We start from the raw sequence: 16,453 nt of genomic DNA, 5'->3' as shown, positions 1-16,453 counted from the left end.
TGCAGTTAGACATACACACACACACACACACACACACACACACACACACACACACACACACACACACACACACACACACACACACACACACACACACACACACACACACACACACACACACACACACACACACACACACACACACACACACACACACACACACACACACACACACACACACACACACACGTTTGTTTTAATATCCTTGTGGGGACCTAACAATTTATTCCCATTCAAAATCCTATTTTCCCTAACCCCTAACCCTAACCCTTAACCTAACTTTAACCCTAACCCCAAACACTAACCCTAAACCTAAGTCTAACTCCTAACCCTAAATTGTAACACTAACCCTAACCTCTAAGCCTAAAATATCCTTCTCCTATCCATGTGGGGACTTCTGATCCATATTTGTATTTCACTGTGTCTAGTATTCATATGACTGTATATACAGTATGTATGTTTATGTATGTTACCATTAACTGTAACTAAGCCATGGTATGGTATGTATATACCGGGTGGTTTCTTCAGGAAGCCATGTGTGTGAACATGTGTGTGTGTGTAGCGTGGCTGCTGCCTTAATGACATCATTAGGATAATGACAGTTCCTCCCCAGTCCTCTCCTCTCTCTCTCTTCTCCTCCTCTTACCTTTCTTGCTCTCATGCTGGGATAGGAACACACTATCACAGCCTGGGAGCAACTGATAAATGTGCTATGGCTCAGGTCCCCGACTCCTGACGAGTGTGTGTGTGCGCATGTGTGTGTGTTCAGATATATAGATATAGATATACATTCAGACCTGCTGTCATCCCACATGGCTACGACAAAGTCCAATATACACTGCATGACCAAAAGTATGTGGACACCTGCTCATCGAACATCTCATTCCAAAATCATGGGCATTAATATGGAGTTGGTCCCCCCTTATCTGCTATAAGAGGCTTTCCACTAGATGTTGGAACATTGCTGCCTGGACTGGCTTCCATTCAGCCACAAGAGCATTAGTGAGGTCGGGCACTGTTGTTGGGCGATTAGGCCTGGCTCGCAGTCGGCGTTCCAATTCATCCCAAAGGTGATAGATGGGGTTGAGGTCAGGGCTCTGTGCAGGCCAGTCAAGTTCTTCCACACCAATCTTGACAAACCATTTCTGTATGGGCCTCGCTTTGTGCAGGGAGGCGTTCTCATGCTGAAACAGGAACGGGCCTTTCCCAAACTGTTGCCACAAAGTTGGAAGTGCAGAATCGTCTATAATGTCATTATAAACTGTAGCGTTAAGATTTATTATTCTTCCTCCACCAAACTTTACAGTTGTCACTATGCAGTTGGGCAGGTAGCGTTCTCCTGCATCCGCCAAACCCAGATTCATCCGTAAGACTGCCAGATGGTGAAGCGTGATTCATCACTCCAGAGAATGTGTTTCCACTGCTCCAGAGTCCAATAGCGGCGAGCTTCACACCACTCACACCAGCCGACGCTTGGCATTGCGCATGGTGATCTTAGGCTTGTGTGAGGCTGCTCAGCCATGGAAACCCATTTCATGAAACTCCCGACGAACAGTTCTTATGCTAACGTTGCTTCCAGAGGCAGTTTGGAACTCAGTAGTGAGTGTTACAACCATGGACAGACAATTTTTGTATGGCGAACCACTTCGTGGCTGGGCTCCTAGACGTTTCCACTTCACAATAACAGCCCTTCCAGTTGACCGGGGCAGCTCTAGCAGGGCTTGTTAGACTTGTTGACTTGTTGGAAAGGTGGCATCCTATGACGGTGCTACGTTGAAAGTCACTGAGCTCTTCAGTAAGGCCATTCGACTGCCAGTGTTTGTCTATGGAGATTGCATGGCTGTGTGCTCGATTTCATACATCTGTCGCTGAAATAGCCAAATCCCCTAATTTGAAGGGGTGTTCACATACTTTTGTATTTATAATGTATCTACTTTAATCCATGATTACATGAATAATGATTGATAATACACTAAATGCTAAGCAATTTCTAGAAGTCAGGTAGAGACACATACAGTATAGTATGTACACTACTACAGATACAACCTCCCCACCCCCTACACAGAGTCATAGACAGATGACTCTGCCTCTTTACCTCCGTCACTAGTCCAGATGACACTCTGTCATAGACAGATGACTCTGCCTCCTTACCTCCTTACCTCCGTCACTAGTCCAGATGACACTCTGTCAAAGACAGATGACTCTGCCTCCTTACCTCCGTCACTAGTCCAGATGACACTCTGTCATAGACAGATGACTCTGCCTCCTTACCTCCTTACCTCCGTCACTAGTCCAGATGACACTGTCATAGACAGATGACTCTGCCTCCTTACCTCAGTCACTAGTCCAGATGACACTCTGTCATAGACAGATGACTCTGCCTCCTTACCTCCTTACCTCCGTCACTAGTCCAGATGACACTGTCATAGACAGATGACTCTGCCTCCTTACCTCCTTCACTAGTCCAGATGACACTGTCATAGACAGATGACTCTGCCTCCTTACCTCCTTACCTCCGTCACTAGTCCAGATGACACTCTGTCATAGACAGATGACTCTGCCTCCTTACCTCCTTACCTCCGTCACTAGTCCAGTAGACACTGTCATAGACAGATGACTCTGCCTCCTTACCTCCTTACCTCCGTCACTAGTCCAGATGACACTCTGTCATAGACAGATGACTCTGCCTCCTTACCTCCGTCACTAGTCCAGATGACACTCTGTCATAGACAGATGACTCTGCCTCCTTACCTCCTTACCTCCGTCACTAGTCCAGATGACACTATCATAGACAGATGACTCTGCCTCCTTACCTCCTTACCTCCGTCACTAGTCCAGATGACACTGTCATAGACAGATGACTCTGCCTCCTTACCTCCTTCACTAGTCCAGATGACACTGTCATAGACAGATGACTCTGCCTCCTTACCTCCTTACCTCCGTCACTAGTCCAGATGACACTCTGTCATAGACAGATGACTCTGCCTCCTTACCTCCTTACCTCCGTCACTAGTCCAGATGACACTGTCATAGACAGATGACTCTGCCTCCTTACCTCCTTCACTAGTCCAGATGACACTCTGTCATAGACAGATGACTCTGCCTCCTTACCTCCGTCACTAGTCCAGATGACACTCTGTCATAGACAGATGACTCTGCCTCCTTACCTCCTTACCTCCGTCACTAGTCCAGATGACACTGTCATAGACAGATGACTCTGGCTCCTTACCTCCGTCACTAGTCCAGATGACACTGTCATAGACAGATGACTCTGCCTCCTTACCTCCTTACCTCCGTCACTAGTCCAGATGACACTGTCATAGACAGATGACTCTGCCTCCTTACCTCCTTCACTAGTCCAGATGACACTGTCATAGACAGATGACTCTGCCTCCTTACCTCCTTACCTCCTTCACTAGTCCAGATGACACTGTCATAGACAGATGACTCTGCCTCCTTACCTCCTTACCTCCGTCACTAGTCCAGATGACACTCTGTCATAGACAGATGACTCTGCCTCCTTACCTCCGTCACTAGTCCAGATGGCACTCTGTCATAGACAGATGACTCTGCCTCCTTACCTCCGTCACTAGTCCAGATGACACTCTGTCATAGACAGATGACTCTGCCTCCTTACCTCCGTCACTAGTCCAGATGACACTCTGTCATAGACAGATGACTCTGCCTCCTTACCTCCTTACCTCCGTCACTAGTCCAGATGACACTGTCATAGACAGATGACTCTGCCTCCTTACCTCCTTCACTAGTCCAGATGACACTGTCATAGACAGATGACTCTGCCTCCTTACCTCCGTCACTAGTCCAGATGACACTCTGTCATAGACAGATGACTCTGCCTCCTTACCTCCTTACCTCCGTCACTAGTCCAGATGACACTCTGTCATAGACAGATGACTCTGCCTCCTTACCTCCGTCACTAGTCCAGATGACACTGTCATAGACAGATGACTCTGCCTCCTTACCTCCTTACCTCCGTCACTAGTCCAGATGACACTCTGTCATAGACAGATGACTCTGCCTCCTTACCTCCGTCACTAGTCCAGATGACACTCTGTCATAGACAGATGACTCTGCCTCCTTACCTCCTTACCTCCGTCACTAGTCCAGATGACACTCTGTCATAGACAGATGACTCTGCCTCCTTACCTCCGTCACTAGTCCAGATGACACTGTCATAGACAGATGACTCTGCCTCCTTACCTCCTTACCTCCGTCACTAGTCCAGATGACACTCTGTCATAGACAGATGACTCTGCCTCCTTACCTCCGTCACTAGTCCAGATGACACTCTGTCATAGACAGATGACTCTGCCTCCTTACCTCCTTACCTCCGTCACTAGTCCAGATGACACTGTCATAGACAGATGACTCTGCCTCCTTACCTCCGTCACTAGTCCAGATGACACTCTGTCATAGACAGATGACTCTGCCTCCTTACCTCCTTACCTCCGTCACTAGTCCAGATGACACTCTGTCATAGACAGATGACTCTGCCTCCTTACCTCCTTACCTCCGTCACTAGTCCAGATGACACTCTGTCATAGACAGATGACTCTGCCTCCTTACCTCCGTCACTAGTCCAGATGACACTGTCATAGACAGATGACTCTGCCTCCTTACCTCCTTACCTCCGTCACTAGTCCAGATGACACTGTCATAGACAGATGACTCTGCCTCCTTACCTCCTTACCTCCGTCACTAGTCCAGATGACACTCTGTCATAGACAGATGACTCTGCCTCCTTACCTCCTTACCTCCGTCACTAGTCCAGATGACACTGTCATAGACAGATGACTCTGCCTCCTTACCTCCGTCACTAGTCCAGATGACACTCTGTCATAGACAGATGACTCTGCCTCCTTACCTCCTTACCTCCGTCACTAGTCCAGATGACACTCTGTCATAGACAGATGACTCTGCCTCCTTACCTCCGTCACTAGTCCAGATGACACTCTGTCATAGACAGATGACTCTGCCTCCTTACCTCCGTCACTAGTCCAGATGACACTGTCATAGACAGATGACTCTGCCTCCTTACCTCCTTACCTCCGTCACTAGTCCAGATGACACTCTGTCATAGACAGATGACTCTGCCTCCTTACCTCCTTACCTCCGTCACTAGTCCAGATGACACTGTCATAGACAGATGACTCTGCCTCCTTACCTCCTTCACTAGTCCAGATGACACTCTGTCAGCACACACATGTCTGTGGGGGTTGTAGCCCACTCCGTTACAGCACTCCTCTTCCTGGTTGATGACCTCTGACCCGCAGCACTGCAAATGAACCGTTCCGTTACCAGCAGGATGCATTCTAGGAAAACCATCATGGCCAACACAGCAGAGCGATGTGGAGGAGTTCAAATAGTCCTCCCCACAGCAGGACAGACCTGGGGGTACACACACACACACACACACACACACACACACACACACACACACACACACACACACACACACACACACACACACACACACACACACACACACACACACACACACACACACACCATCAGTGAAGAGGACTCAGTTTCAGACTGAACTGAAACGAACCATCTTAACTAAATCACCAAAATAAAGTGTCTTCTTCTGTGTGTCTGTCTGTGTGTCTGTCTGTTTGTCTGTTTGTCTGTCTGTCTGTGTGTGTGTGTGTGTCTGTCTGTGTGTGTGTGTCTGTCTGTGTGTCTGTCTGTTTGTCTGTCTGTGTCTGTGTGTGTGTGTGTGTCTGTCTGTCTGTGTGTGTGTGTGTGTGTCTGTCTGTGTGTGTGTGTGTCTGTGTGTCTGTGTGTGTGTCTGTGCATGTGTGTGTGTGTGTGTGTGTATCCCAGTGTATCTAACCACCCTGTGACAGTAGACATCCTCCCTGGGACTCCCTGAAATGTGTTGTCAAAACTGTGACACATGCGCTGTGTACGTGGTCCTGTGTGGCTCAGTTGGTAGAGCATGGTGTTTGCAACGCCAGGGTTGTGGGTTTGATTCCCACGGGGGACCAGTACGGAGAAAAAATTTATGAAATGTATGCATTCACTACTGTAAGTCGCTCTGGATAAGAGCTTCTGCTAAATGACTAAAATGTAAAACATGTACGTCATTTGTGTAGTTTGCGTGTTGCTGAGCCTGCCTGCTGCCACACGTCCACCGCCATTACCCATCAACCCTCTCTCCTGCTCATTGTCAGCCACTTTTCATCCCTCTATTCTTCTTCCTATGTCTCCCTAGCGTTCTCTCCTTTTCTATTTCTCCCTCCCTCCCTCCCTCCCTCCCTCCCTCCCTCCCTCCCTCCCTCCCTCCCTCCCTCCCTCCCTCCCTCTCTCTCTTTCTTCTATCTTTCATTCATTCGTTCATTCGTTCATTCTCCCTCCCTCCCTCCCTCCCTCCCTCCCTCCCTCCCTCCCTCCCTCCCTCCCTCCCTCCCTCCCTCCCTCTTCTATCTTTCGTTCGCTCTTCTCTCTCTCTCCCTCCTCCCTCCCTCTCTCCCTCTTCTATCTTTCGTTCGTTCGTTCGTTCGCTCCCTCCCTCCCTCCCTCCCTCCTCCCTCCCTCCCTCCCTCCCTCCCTCCCTCCCCTCCCTCCCTCCCTCCCTCTAATGGCAGTGCTTCTAATGCAGTTTGACTGGACCAGCATGAACCCACCACCTGACATGATTCCACCGCAGCGAGCAGAGACACACACCTCCACACAAAGAAAGGTTAAATAAACAGATATGGATCTCCACCACCTAAGGATGGGTGACGACATACACTGAGAATTCAACGGATATGGTGAATGTGAACGACGTAGGACATTAAAGATGTTTTCCTCTATAATATTATTCCCCACTGCTGCTGCATGTAGAATGTTAAAGTGTGGGGGAGGGACACGCGTGGATCCTGAGCTGGTATCTGTGACAGAGACGTGTGATGTCTCTCTGCCATGACACCCTAACCTTGAATATCATGGTTAAAATGGAAAAATGGCTTCTGTTCATCTCAAGATGTTCTAAAGGAGGGAAGAACAAAGCCTTTCTCTGCTTGCTGCTCGTCTTCATCTGTCACTCTCAAGCATGACTAGCTAATGTCCTCTAGTCATATAGCCATATCTACTACTGTACTGAGCTAATGTCCTCTAGTCATACAGCCATATCTACTACTGTACTAGTCATAAAGCCTGTAGTGGTTCTAACAGAACACAGAACCCTCTCTATATTAGTTCCATACCTCTGTAGCAACTGACAGAGCACAGCACCTCTGTCTATTGCAGTTCGAGATCTCTGTGGTAGTGACTGTAACAGTGTGTGAGTCCTGTGTTCTTCCTATAGTTCTAGATCTCTGTGGTAGTGACTGTAACAGTGTGTGAGTCCTGTGTTCTTCCTATAGTTCTAGATCTCTGTGGTAGTGACTGTAACAGTGTGTGAGTCCTGTGTTCTTCCTATAGTTCTAGATCTCTGTGGTAGTGACTGTAACAGTGTGTGAGTCCTGTGTTCTTCCTATAGTTCTAGATCTCTGTGGTAGTGACTGTAACAGTGTGTGAGTCCTGTGTTCTTCCTATAGTTCTAGATCTCTGTGGTAGTGACTGTAACAGTGTGTGAGTCCTGTGTTCTTCCTATAGTTCTAGATCTCTGTGGTAGTGACTGTAACAGTGTGTGAGTCCTGTGTTATTCCTATAGTTCTAGATCTCTGTGGTACTGACTTTAACAGTGTGTGAGTCCTGTTTATTTATTTTTATATTTCACCTTTATTTAACCAGGTAGGCTAGTTGAGACCAAGTTGTCATTTGCAACTGCGACCTGGCCAAGATAAAACATAGCAATTCGACACATACAACAACACAGAGTTACACATGGAATAAACAAAACATACAGTCAATAATACAGTAGAACAAAAGAAAACAAAAAGTCTATATACAGTGAGTGCAAATGAGGTAAGATAAGGGAGTTAAGGCAATAAATAGGCCATGGTGGCGAAGTAATTACAATATAGCAATTAAACACTGGAATGGTAGATGTACAGAAGATGAATGTGCAAGTAGAGATACTGGGGTGCAAACGAGCAAGATAAATAAATAAATACAGTATGGGGATGAGGTAGGTAGATAGATGGGCTGTTTACAGATGGGTTATGTACAGGTGCAGTGATCTGTGAGCTGCTCTGACAGCTGGTGCTTAAAGCTAGTGAGGGAGATATGAGTCTCCAGCTTCAGAGATTTTTGCAGTTCGTTCCAGTCATTGGCAGCAGAGAACTGGAAGGAAAGACGACCAAAGGAGGAATTGGCTTTGGGGGTGACCAGTGAGATATACCTGCTGGAGTGCGTGCTACGAGTGGGTGCTGCTATGGTGACCAGTGAGCTGAGATAAGGCGGGGCTTTACCTAGCAGAGACTTGTAGATAACCTGTAGCCAGTGGGTTTGGCGACGAGTATGAAGCGAGGGCCAACCAACGAGAGCGTACAGGTCGCAATGGTGGGTAGTATATGGGGCTTTGGTGACAAAACAGATGGCACTGTGATAGACTGCATTCAGTTTGTTGAGTAGAGTATTGGAGGCTATTTTATAGATGACATCACCGAAGTTGAGGATCGGTAGGATGGTCAGTTTTACGAGGGTATGTTTGGCAGCATGAGTGAAGGATGCTTTGTATAGGAAGCCAATTCTAGATTTAATTTTGGATTGGAGATGCTTAATGTGAGTCTGGAAGGAGAGTTTACAGTCTAACCAGACACCCAGGTATTTGTAGTTGTCCACGTATTCTAAGTCAGAGCCATTCAGAGTAGTGATGCTGGACGGGCGAGCAGGTGCGGGCAGTGATCGATTGAAGAGCATGCATTTAGTTTTACTTGCGTTTAAGAGCAGTTGGAGGCCACGGAAGGAGAGTTGAATGGCATCGAAGCTCGTCTGGAGGTTAGTTAACACAGTGTCCAAAGAGGGGCCAGAAGTATACAGAATGGTGTCGTTTGCGTAGAGGTGGATCAGAGAATCACCAGCAGCAAGAGCAACATCATTGATGTATACAGAGAAAAGAGTCGGCCCGAGAATTGAACCCTGTGGCACCCCCATAGAGACTGCCAGAGGTCCGGACAACAGGCCCTCCGATTTGACACATTGAACTCTATCAGAGAAGTAGTTGGTAAATCAGACGAGGCAATCATTTGAGAAACCAAGGCTGTCGAGTCTGCCAATAAGAATGTGGTGATTGACAGAGTCGAAAGCCTTGGCCAGGTCGATGAATACGGCTGCACAGTAATATCTCTTATCGATGGTGGTTATGATGTTGTTTAGGACCTTGAGCGTGGCTGAGGTGCACCCATGACTAGCTCTGAAACCAGATTGCATAGCGGAGAAGGTACGGTGGGATTCGAAATGGTCGGTAATCTGTTTGTTAACTTGGCTTTCGAAGACCTTAGAAAGACAGGGTAGGATAGATATAGGTCTGTAGCAATTTGGGTCTAGAGTGTCACCCCCTTTGAAGAGGGGGATGACCGCGGCAGCTTTCCAATCTTTGGGAATCTCAGACGTTACGAAAGAGAGGTTGAACAGGCTAGTAATAGGGGTTGCAACAATTTCGGCAGATAATTTTAGAAAGAGAGGGTCCAGATTGTCTATCCCGGCTGATTTGTATGGGTCCAGATTTTGCAGCTCTTTCAGAACATCAGCTATCTGGATTTGGGTGAAGGAGAAATGGTGGGGGCTTTGGCGGGTTGCTGTGGAGGGTGCCGGGCATTTGACCGGGGTAGGGGTAGCCAGGTGGAAAGCATGGCCAGCCGTAGAGAAATGCTTATTGAAATTCTCAATTATAGTGGATTTATCGGTGGTAACAGTGTTTCCTAGCCTCAGAGCAGTGGGCAGCTGGGAGGAGGTGCTCTTATTCTCCATGGACTTTACAGTGTCCCAGAACCTTTTTGAGTACTACAGGATGCAAATTTCTGTTTGAAAAAGCTAGCCTTGGCTTTTCTAACTGCCTGTGTATATTTGTTCCTAACTTCCCTGAAAAGTTGCATATCATGGGGACTATTCGATGCTAATGCAGAACGCCACAGGATGTTTTTGTGCTGGTCAAGGGCAGACAGGTCTGGAGTGAACCAAGGACTATATCTATTCCTAGTTCTACATTTTTTGAGTGGGGCATGCTTATTTAAGATGGTGAGGAAGGCACTTTTAAAGAATAGCCGGGCATCATGTACTGACGGGATGAGTGTTCTTCTGTGTTCTTCCTATAGTTCTAGATCTCTGTGGTAGTGACTGTAACAGTGTGTGAGTCCTGTGTTCTTCCTATAGTTCTAGATCTCTGTGGTAGTGACTGTAACAGTGTGTGAGTCCTGTGTTCTTCCTATAGTTCTAGATCTCTGTGGTAGTGACTGTAACAGTGTGTGAGTCCTGTGTTCTTCCTATAGTTCTAGATCTCTGTGGTAGTGACTGTAACAGTGTGTGAGTCCTGTGTTCTTCCTATAGTTCTAGATCTCTGTGGTAGTGACTGTAACAGTGTGTGAGTCCTGTGTTCTTCCTATAGTTCTAGATCTCTGTGGTAGTGACTGTAACAGTGTGTGAGTCCTGTGTTCTTCCTATAGTTCTAGACCTCTGTGGTAGTGACTGTAACAGTGTGTGAGTCCTGTGTTCTTCCTATAGTTCTAGATCTCTGTGGTAGTGACTGTAACAGTGTGTGAGTCCTGTGTTCTTCCTATAGTTCTAGACCTCTGTGGTAGTGACTGTAATATTGTGTGAGTGGTACGTTCTTTCCGTGGGTAAACCACCACAACTTTAATTACCCGGCTACCTAGTTCAACGGTGATAAATGGCTAATTGCTTAATACTCTAATCAGTGTTCGTTCTTTGCGCATATAAACTCTGACAGAGCCATTAATCCACACGCTCTTTTCACTCAGCCGCCAAACGGATGGCTTCAGCTGATTCTCTCTTGCTGCCGCGTGCAGGCTCTGTGGCTCCGCCGAGCGATGCGGTATAAATCACGGGCCATCGTGACATAAAGATGTCTGACGCGCGCTAACTCACTTAGGGACGGCAGCTGTTGCGGAGCGGGGCTCGGTGGCGATTCCCAGGGCGCATCACTTCAGCTTCAATGACTTGCAAATAAACAGCTCAACAGTTTTCCAAAATAGCTTTCTCCTCTCCAGCAGCAGCAACCCTCACACACACGCACGCGTGCACGCATGCACGCACGCACACACACACACACACACACACACACACACACACACACGTCCCTGTCCTATCTTCCCTTCCACTTCCCTTCCGGATGCCCTCCGCTATTTACAGGGTGTTTAATCATCTTTACCACCTCCCTCCCTTCCTCTATTCATTCCTTCCTCAGGGAAATGTGAACTTTGATACTGTGACCTGGTCAAATCAAATCTAATTGTATATGTCATATGCTTGGTAAAACAACAGGTGTAGACTAACAGTGAAATGCTTACTCACTGGCCCTTCCCAACGACGCAGAGAGAAAATAGAGAAATAATAGACAAGTAATAATGATGCTTACAGGGACTGTTCAAAACCCCTCCATCCATCCATCTGTCCTTTTCTACCTCCCCCCTTCCACTTCCCTCCATCCTCTTTCCATCCCTTTCACCTTACATCCAAGCAGTAGAGTGAGAGAGAGAGAGAGAGAGAGAGAGAGAGAGAGAGAGAGGGGAGAGAGAGAGAGAGAGACATAGGTAGGTACTCTAGTCTGACATCTCCTCTAAAGCTAAACTTCAGTTATTTTCATATCAGTATTTCAACAGAAACACAATCTCTCTGTACACACACACACACACACACACACACACACACACACACACACACACACACACACACACACACACACACACACACACACACACACACACACACACACACACACACACACACACACACACACACACTCTCACACACACACACACACACAGCACAGCGCTGTAGCTAATCTTCAGATTGATGATGGATTTGCATACATTCATTAGAGCGCAGGGGACTCGTGCCGACAGAAGGTGCTTAGGCAGTGTGAATTAAGGTTCATTCACTTAATGAGAAGTAAATATTTAGCCTGCAATGAACAACTGATAAAAATGTGTGTCGTGGATTACGCTAGCCTTTCGGCTACTAAACCCCAACTTAAAACAAACAAAACACTTTTAAATACCTGAATATATTAGCCCCCCATTTAACTTTATACACATGCATACAGGTCCACACACACACACACACACACACACACACACACACACACACACACACATTTTCAAAGTCACAGACACGGCACGGAACAAGCGCTCTTTACGATCCAGGAATAGCACTGGTAACAGTATTCAATAACAGAGAGTTTCACTGTTATATTAATATTCCTGTGTACTCTGCATTACCGGGGGGACTGTGGGTAAGCCACACACCAAACCCCACACACACCACCTCCTGGGAGGATGCACTGTGCGTTGTGATGAAATCACATTGAATTGACTTTCTCACACTGTGTGTTTGTGTGTGACAGGACAGAAAGGCTGGGCCGGCAGTTTACACCAGTCCCTGAGGACCATCCCCTGGAGACACACAGCAGGCACCTGTCCATGTGCTTATACAGATGTAGTATCTTCATTTGATCACTCTTTTGCTACTGAGAATGCCCCAGCACAGCAGGAAACGCAAACTTGTAGTGTATTTTAGTTTTAAAAAGGCTTCTAAAGTTTGTAAATTTGTAATCAACTATGAAATTTAAGACTTGATTTTTCTTAATGAAAAATGTATCAACCCTACAAAAATGTAAATTATTTTCCTGCTGTAGCAAACTGGCTCAAATGAAGATCCTACATCTGAACCTCTCTCTGATAGAGGGAGTGACGGAGATAGTGATGGAGAGAGGAATGGAGAAATAGGGAGAGTGTGAAAGAGAGAGAGAGGAAGCAGGTAAAGCACAGGTAAAAAAATGCTGAACATGAGACTGTATTGATCGCCCTTCACAGATGTACTCTCAAGTGTGTGTGTGTGTTTGTGTACAGTGCCTACAGAAAGTCAACACCCCACTTGGAATTCTTCACATTTTATTGTGCTACAAAATGGGATGAACCTTTTACTGCAGTGGGCTGAATCAGGGTCACACAGAGTGTTTCTTGGTAGTCTTAAACACATCTATTTTGAAACAAAAGTATACACACATGGCTATGGGTTTAAAAAAGAAGACACCTGTACCATGTCAGATATAGAGTTGAAATGTATTCAGTTTTGAGTCCATACATGTTAGAAACACCTTTGGCAGCGATTGCAGCTGCGAAACTTCTTGGGTAAGTCATAAGAGCTTTGCACACCTGTATTGTGCAATATTTTCAAGTCTTGACATATATTTTCATACAGATTTAAGTCAAAACTGTAACTTGGACACTCAGGAAAATTCACTGTCTTCTTGGTAAGCAACTCCAGAGTCTGGGTAGTTCCATATTTTTTCCATTTCCCAATGGTGGAGACCACTCTTCTCTTGGAAACTTTCAACACTATAGACATTGTTTTATACCCTTTCCCAGATATGTGTCTCATCACAATTCTATCTCTGAGATCTAATCAAATCAAATGTTATTAGTCACATGCGCCGAATACAACAGGTGAAATGTTTACATACGAGCCCCTAACCGACAGTGCAGTTTAAAAAAATAACAGATAAGAATAAGAGATAAAAGTAACAAGTAATTAAGGAGGAGCAGTAAAAAATAATAATAAAAACAATATATACAGTGGGGTGCCGGTACGAGTCAATGTGTGGGGGCACCGGTTAGTTGAGGTAGTATGTACATGTAGGTAGAGTTAATTAAAGTGACTATGGATAGATGACAAGAGAGAGTAGCAGTGGTGTGGAGAGGGGAGAGGGGCAATGTGAATAGTCCGGGTAGCCATTTGACTAGATGTTCAGGAGTCTTATGCCTTGGGGTAGAAGCTGTTTAGAAGCCTTTTGGACCTAGACTTGGCGCTCCGGTACCGCTTGCCATGTGGTAGCATAGAGAACAGTCTATGACTAGGGTGGCTGGAGTCTTTGACAATTGTTACGGCCTTCCTCTGACACCGCCTTGTATAGAGGTCCTGGATGGCAGGAAGCTTGGTCCCAGTGATGTACTGGGCTATTCGCACTACCCTCTGTAGTGCCTTGCGGTCGGGGGCCGAGCAGTTGCTATACCAGGCAGTGATGCAACCAGTCAGGATGCTCTCGATGGTGCAGCTGTAGAACCTTTTGAGGATCTGAGGACCCGTGCCAAATCTTTTCAGTCTCCTGAGGGGGAATAGGTTTTGTCGTGCCCGCTTCACGACTGTCATGGTGTGCTTGGACCATGTTAGTTTGTTGGTGATGTGGACACTGTTGATCCCTCAGACTCCACAGACAGTTCCTTGGACTTCATGGTATAGTTTCTGCTCTGATATCCACTGTCAAATGTGGGACCTCATATAGACAAGTGTTTTTTTATTTTTATAAATCATGTCCAAACAATTAAATTGGCCACTGGTGAGATTACAAGTCATTAGGTCATTATTGTGAAGTCACTACAATGTTGTTGATCCATCCTCAGTTTTCTCCCATCACAGCCATATAACTCTGTAGCTGTTTTAAAATCACCAATGGCCTCATGGTGACGTCCCTGAGCAGTTTCCTTCCTGTTCTGCAGCTCAGGACGACTGTATCTTTGATGTGTCTGGGTGGTTTAATACATCATCCACAGAATTATTATTAACTTGACCATGCCTAAAGAGATAATCACTGTCTGATTTGTTATTGTTACCCATCTACCAATCACTGCCATTCTTTATGAGGCTTTATGAACCTATACCAAGCCAACACTTACAAACCATCTGCTAAAGTGTGTTTGTGTGTTTACTGTTTGTTAGAGCAATTGTTTGTTTCAGAGTGTGTTCGTAATGTATTTGTATTATTTCAGTAGCCTTCGCTTCAGTTCCAGAGCTTTCCCGACACTTTCCCCACTACTTAGTGATTAGTGTTTGATTAAATCCATAGCCCAACTCTAACCCTGGGTCTCCAACACAGCGGCTAACAGCTAGCAGCTAACAGCTACGTGCTAATGTAATGGCTGGAGGATGTTCAGGCCATTAAGGTAACTCAATAGAAAAGACATCATCATAAACACATTAAAAGGAAACGTCTTCATCTGTTCAGCCTCCACTCCGTCTATTAAAACACCCCAGATAGACGACGCTTGTTTAGGACGTACTGTCTGTTCGTCTGTCGACTGGTCCCCATTGCTGATGTGAGAGTTTTGGCAGAACAATGCGAGGACATTCATGTGAGGGATGATTAAGCATGGCACCACACACACACACACACACACACACACACACACACACCAGAAAATGCACGCGCATCACCACCTCACACACGCACACACCCAGCCTCATCTCGTCAGGCTCAGCTCTTAACTACAGGGATAATTTCCTCCAGCAAATGGTCACGGTGTCCTTGAAAAACATATTTGCTTATTATGTTTTTTTCCCCTCCTTTCTTTTAGCATCATCACAGCCGTTTCCATCACCCGGGCTGATGGTGGCGCCGCGTTGACATAACACCCCCGGACCGAGAGGCTTTTAACACTTAAACGGTGAAAAGGGATATTCAGAATTGCCCTTGAACGTTTGGGCTGGTGCACACACCACAGGCGGAGGGGGAAGAGTTAGGGGAGCGCACACACTGGGAAGTAGCGACTTAAGAAAGGGTGAGAAGGGGGGGGGTAGAGAGGGGCACACATAGCAAGGCAGTGACTCATAAGGGGTTAGAAGCTCTGGGAGGCCAAACAGCCGTGAGTCCGCTAAACTATCTACCTCCTCCAAAAAACGAAACAAACTAAAGTAAATCGAGTGGCTCAAGAGAGGAGTCTGATACTGTATTAGTCTGAAAATACGGCAGACTAACATGTTTGCTGTCTGTCTGTCTCCCTAAACACTCCAACTTGCTGTTAGTAAGGATCAACGTCTTTATGTAACATAAACTGAAGACTGAACCAACAGTTCGTTATCCTCAAACAAACCCACTAACTAATGGATAGGCTAATATTACATATATTACAGCATTATTGTAGTCTTTTAAACACTAAACGTGTGTTTACTGTCCTTCCTCTGACTCTGCAAACTGCTGTTAGACTAAATCTATGTTTTAATGTAAGATAACTGCAGTATTAAACAGGGATTGGAGTTTGTTTACTGCCTTTGGTCTTTCTCTCTACCCTGCTGTAGAGTTTTATAGAGAGGGGTGACCTGGACAGTGTATGTGAATGATAGTTCATAACCACACAGTCAGTCCAGGCCATATAATCCCACTACGCTACTGCTTTTGTATGGATGATATTTACCATACTTGTACTCACGCATTTCAACTATCGTGTTTTCCATGTTTATTTGTTCCTTGCTGTATTTTGGACTCTTGGACAGGCGGTTGTTGAACATGAGGGTAGGTTCTCAACTTCCTGGCATGGTTAAATAAAGG

General features: G+C 46.1%; 1 protein-coding gene across 3 annotated transcripts in view; it reads right to left on the bottom strand.

Annotated features, from left to right (window-relative positions):
• Positions 1-16,453, bottom strand: part of ush2a (Usher syndrome 2A (autosomal recessive, mild)) — a 436,139-nt gene that overhangs the window by 92,679 nt on the left and 327,007 nt on the right. For all 3 annotated transcript variants that reach the window (XM_045714834.1, XM_045714836.1, XM_045714830.1), the window contains one exon: positions 5,186-5,409. In XM_045714834.1, coding sequence (XP_045570790.1) covers positions 5,186-5,409 — 224 coding nt within the window. The remainder of the gene's footprint in view (positions 1-5,185; positions 5,410-16,453) is intronic.

Source organism: Salmo salar, chromosome ssa01 (assembly GCF_905237065.1).
Source record: "Salmo salar chromosome ssa01, Ssal_v3.1, whole genome shotgun sequence".
Classification (NCBI taxonomy): domain Eukaryota; kingdom Metazoa; phylum Chordata; class Actinopteri; order Salmoniformes; family Salmonidae; genus Salmo; species Salmo salar.
The sequence above is the reverse complement of the archived record's forward strand: the minus strand, read 5'-3'. Positions and strand labels throughout refer to the sequence as shown.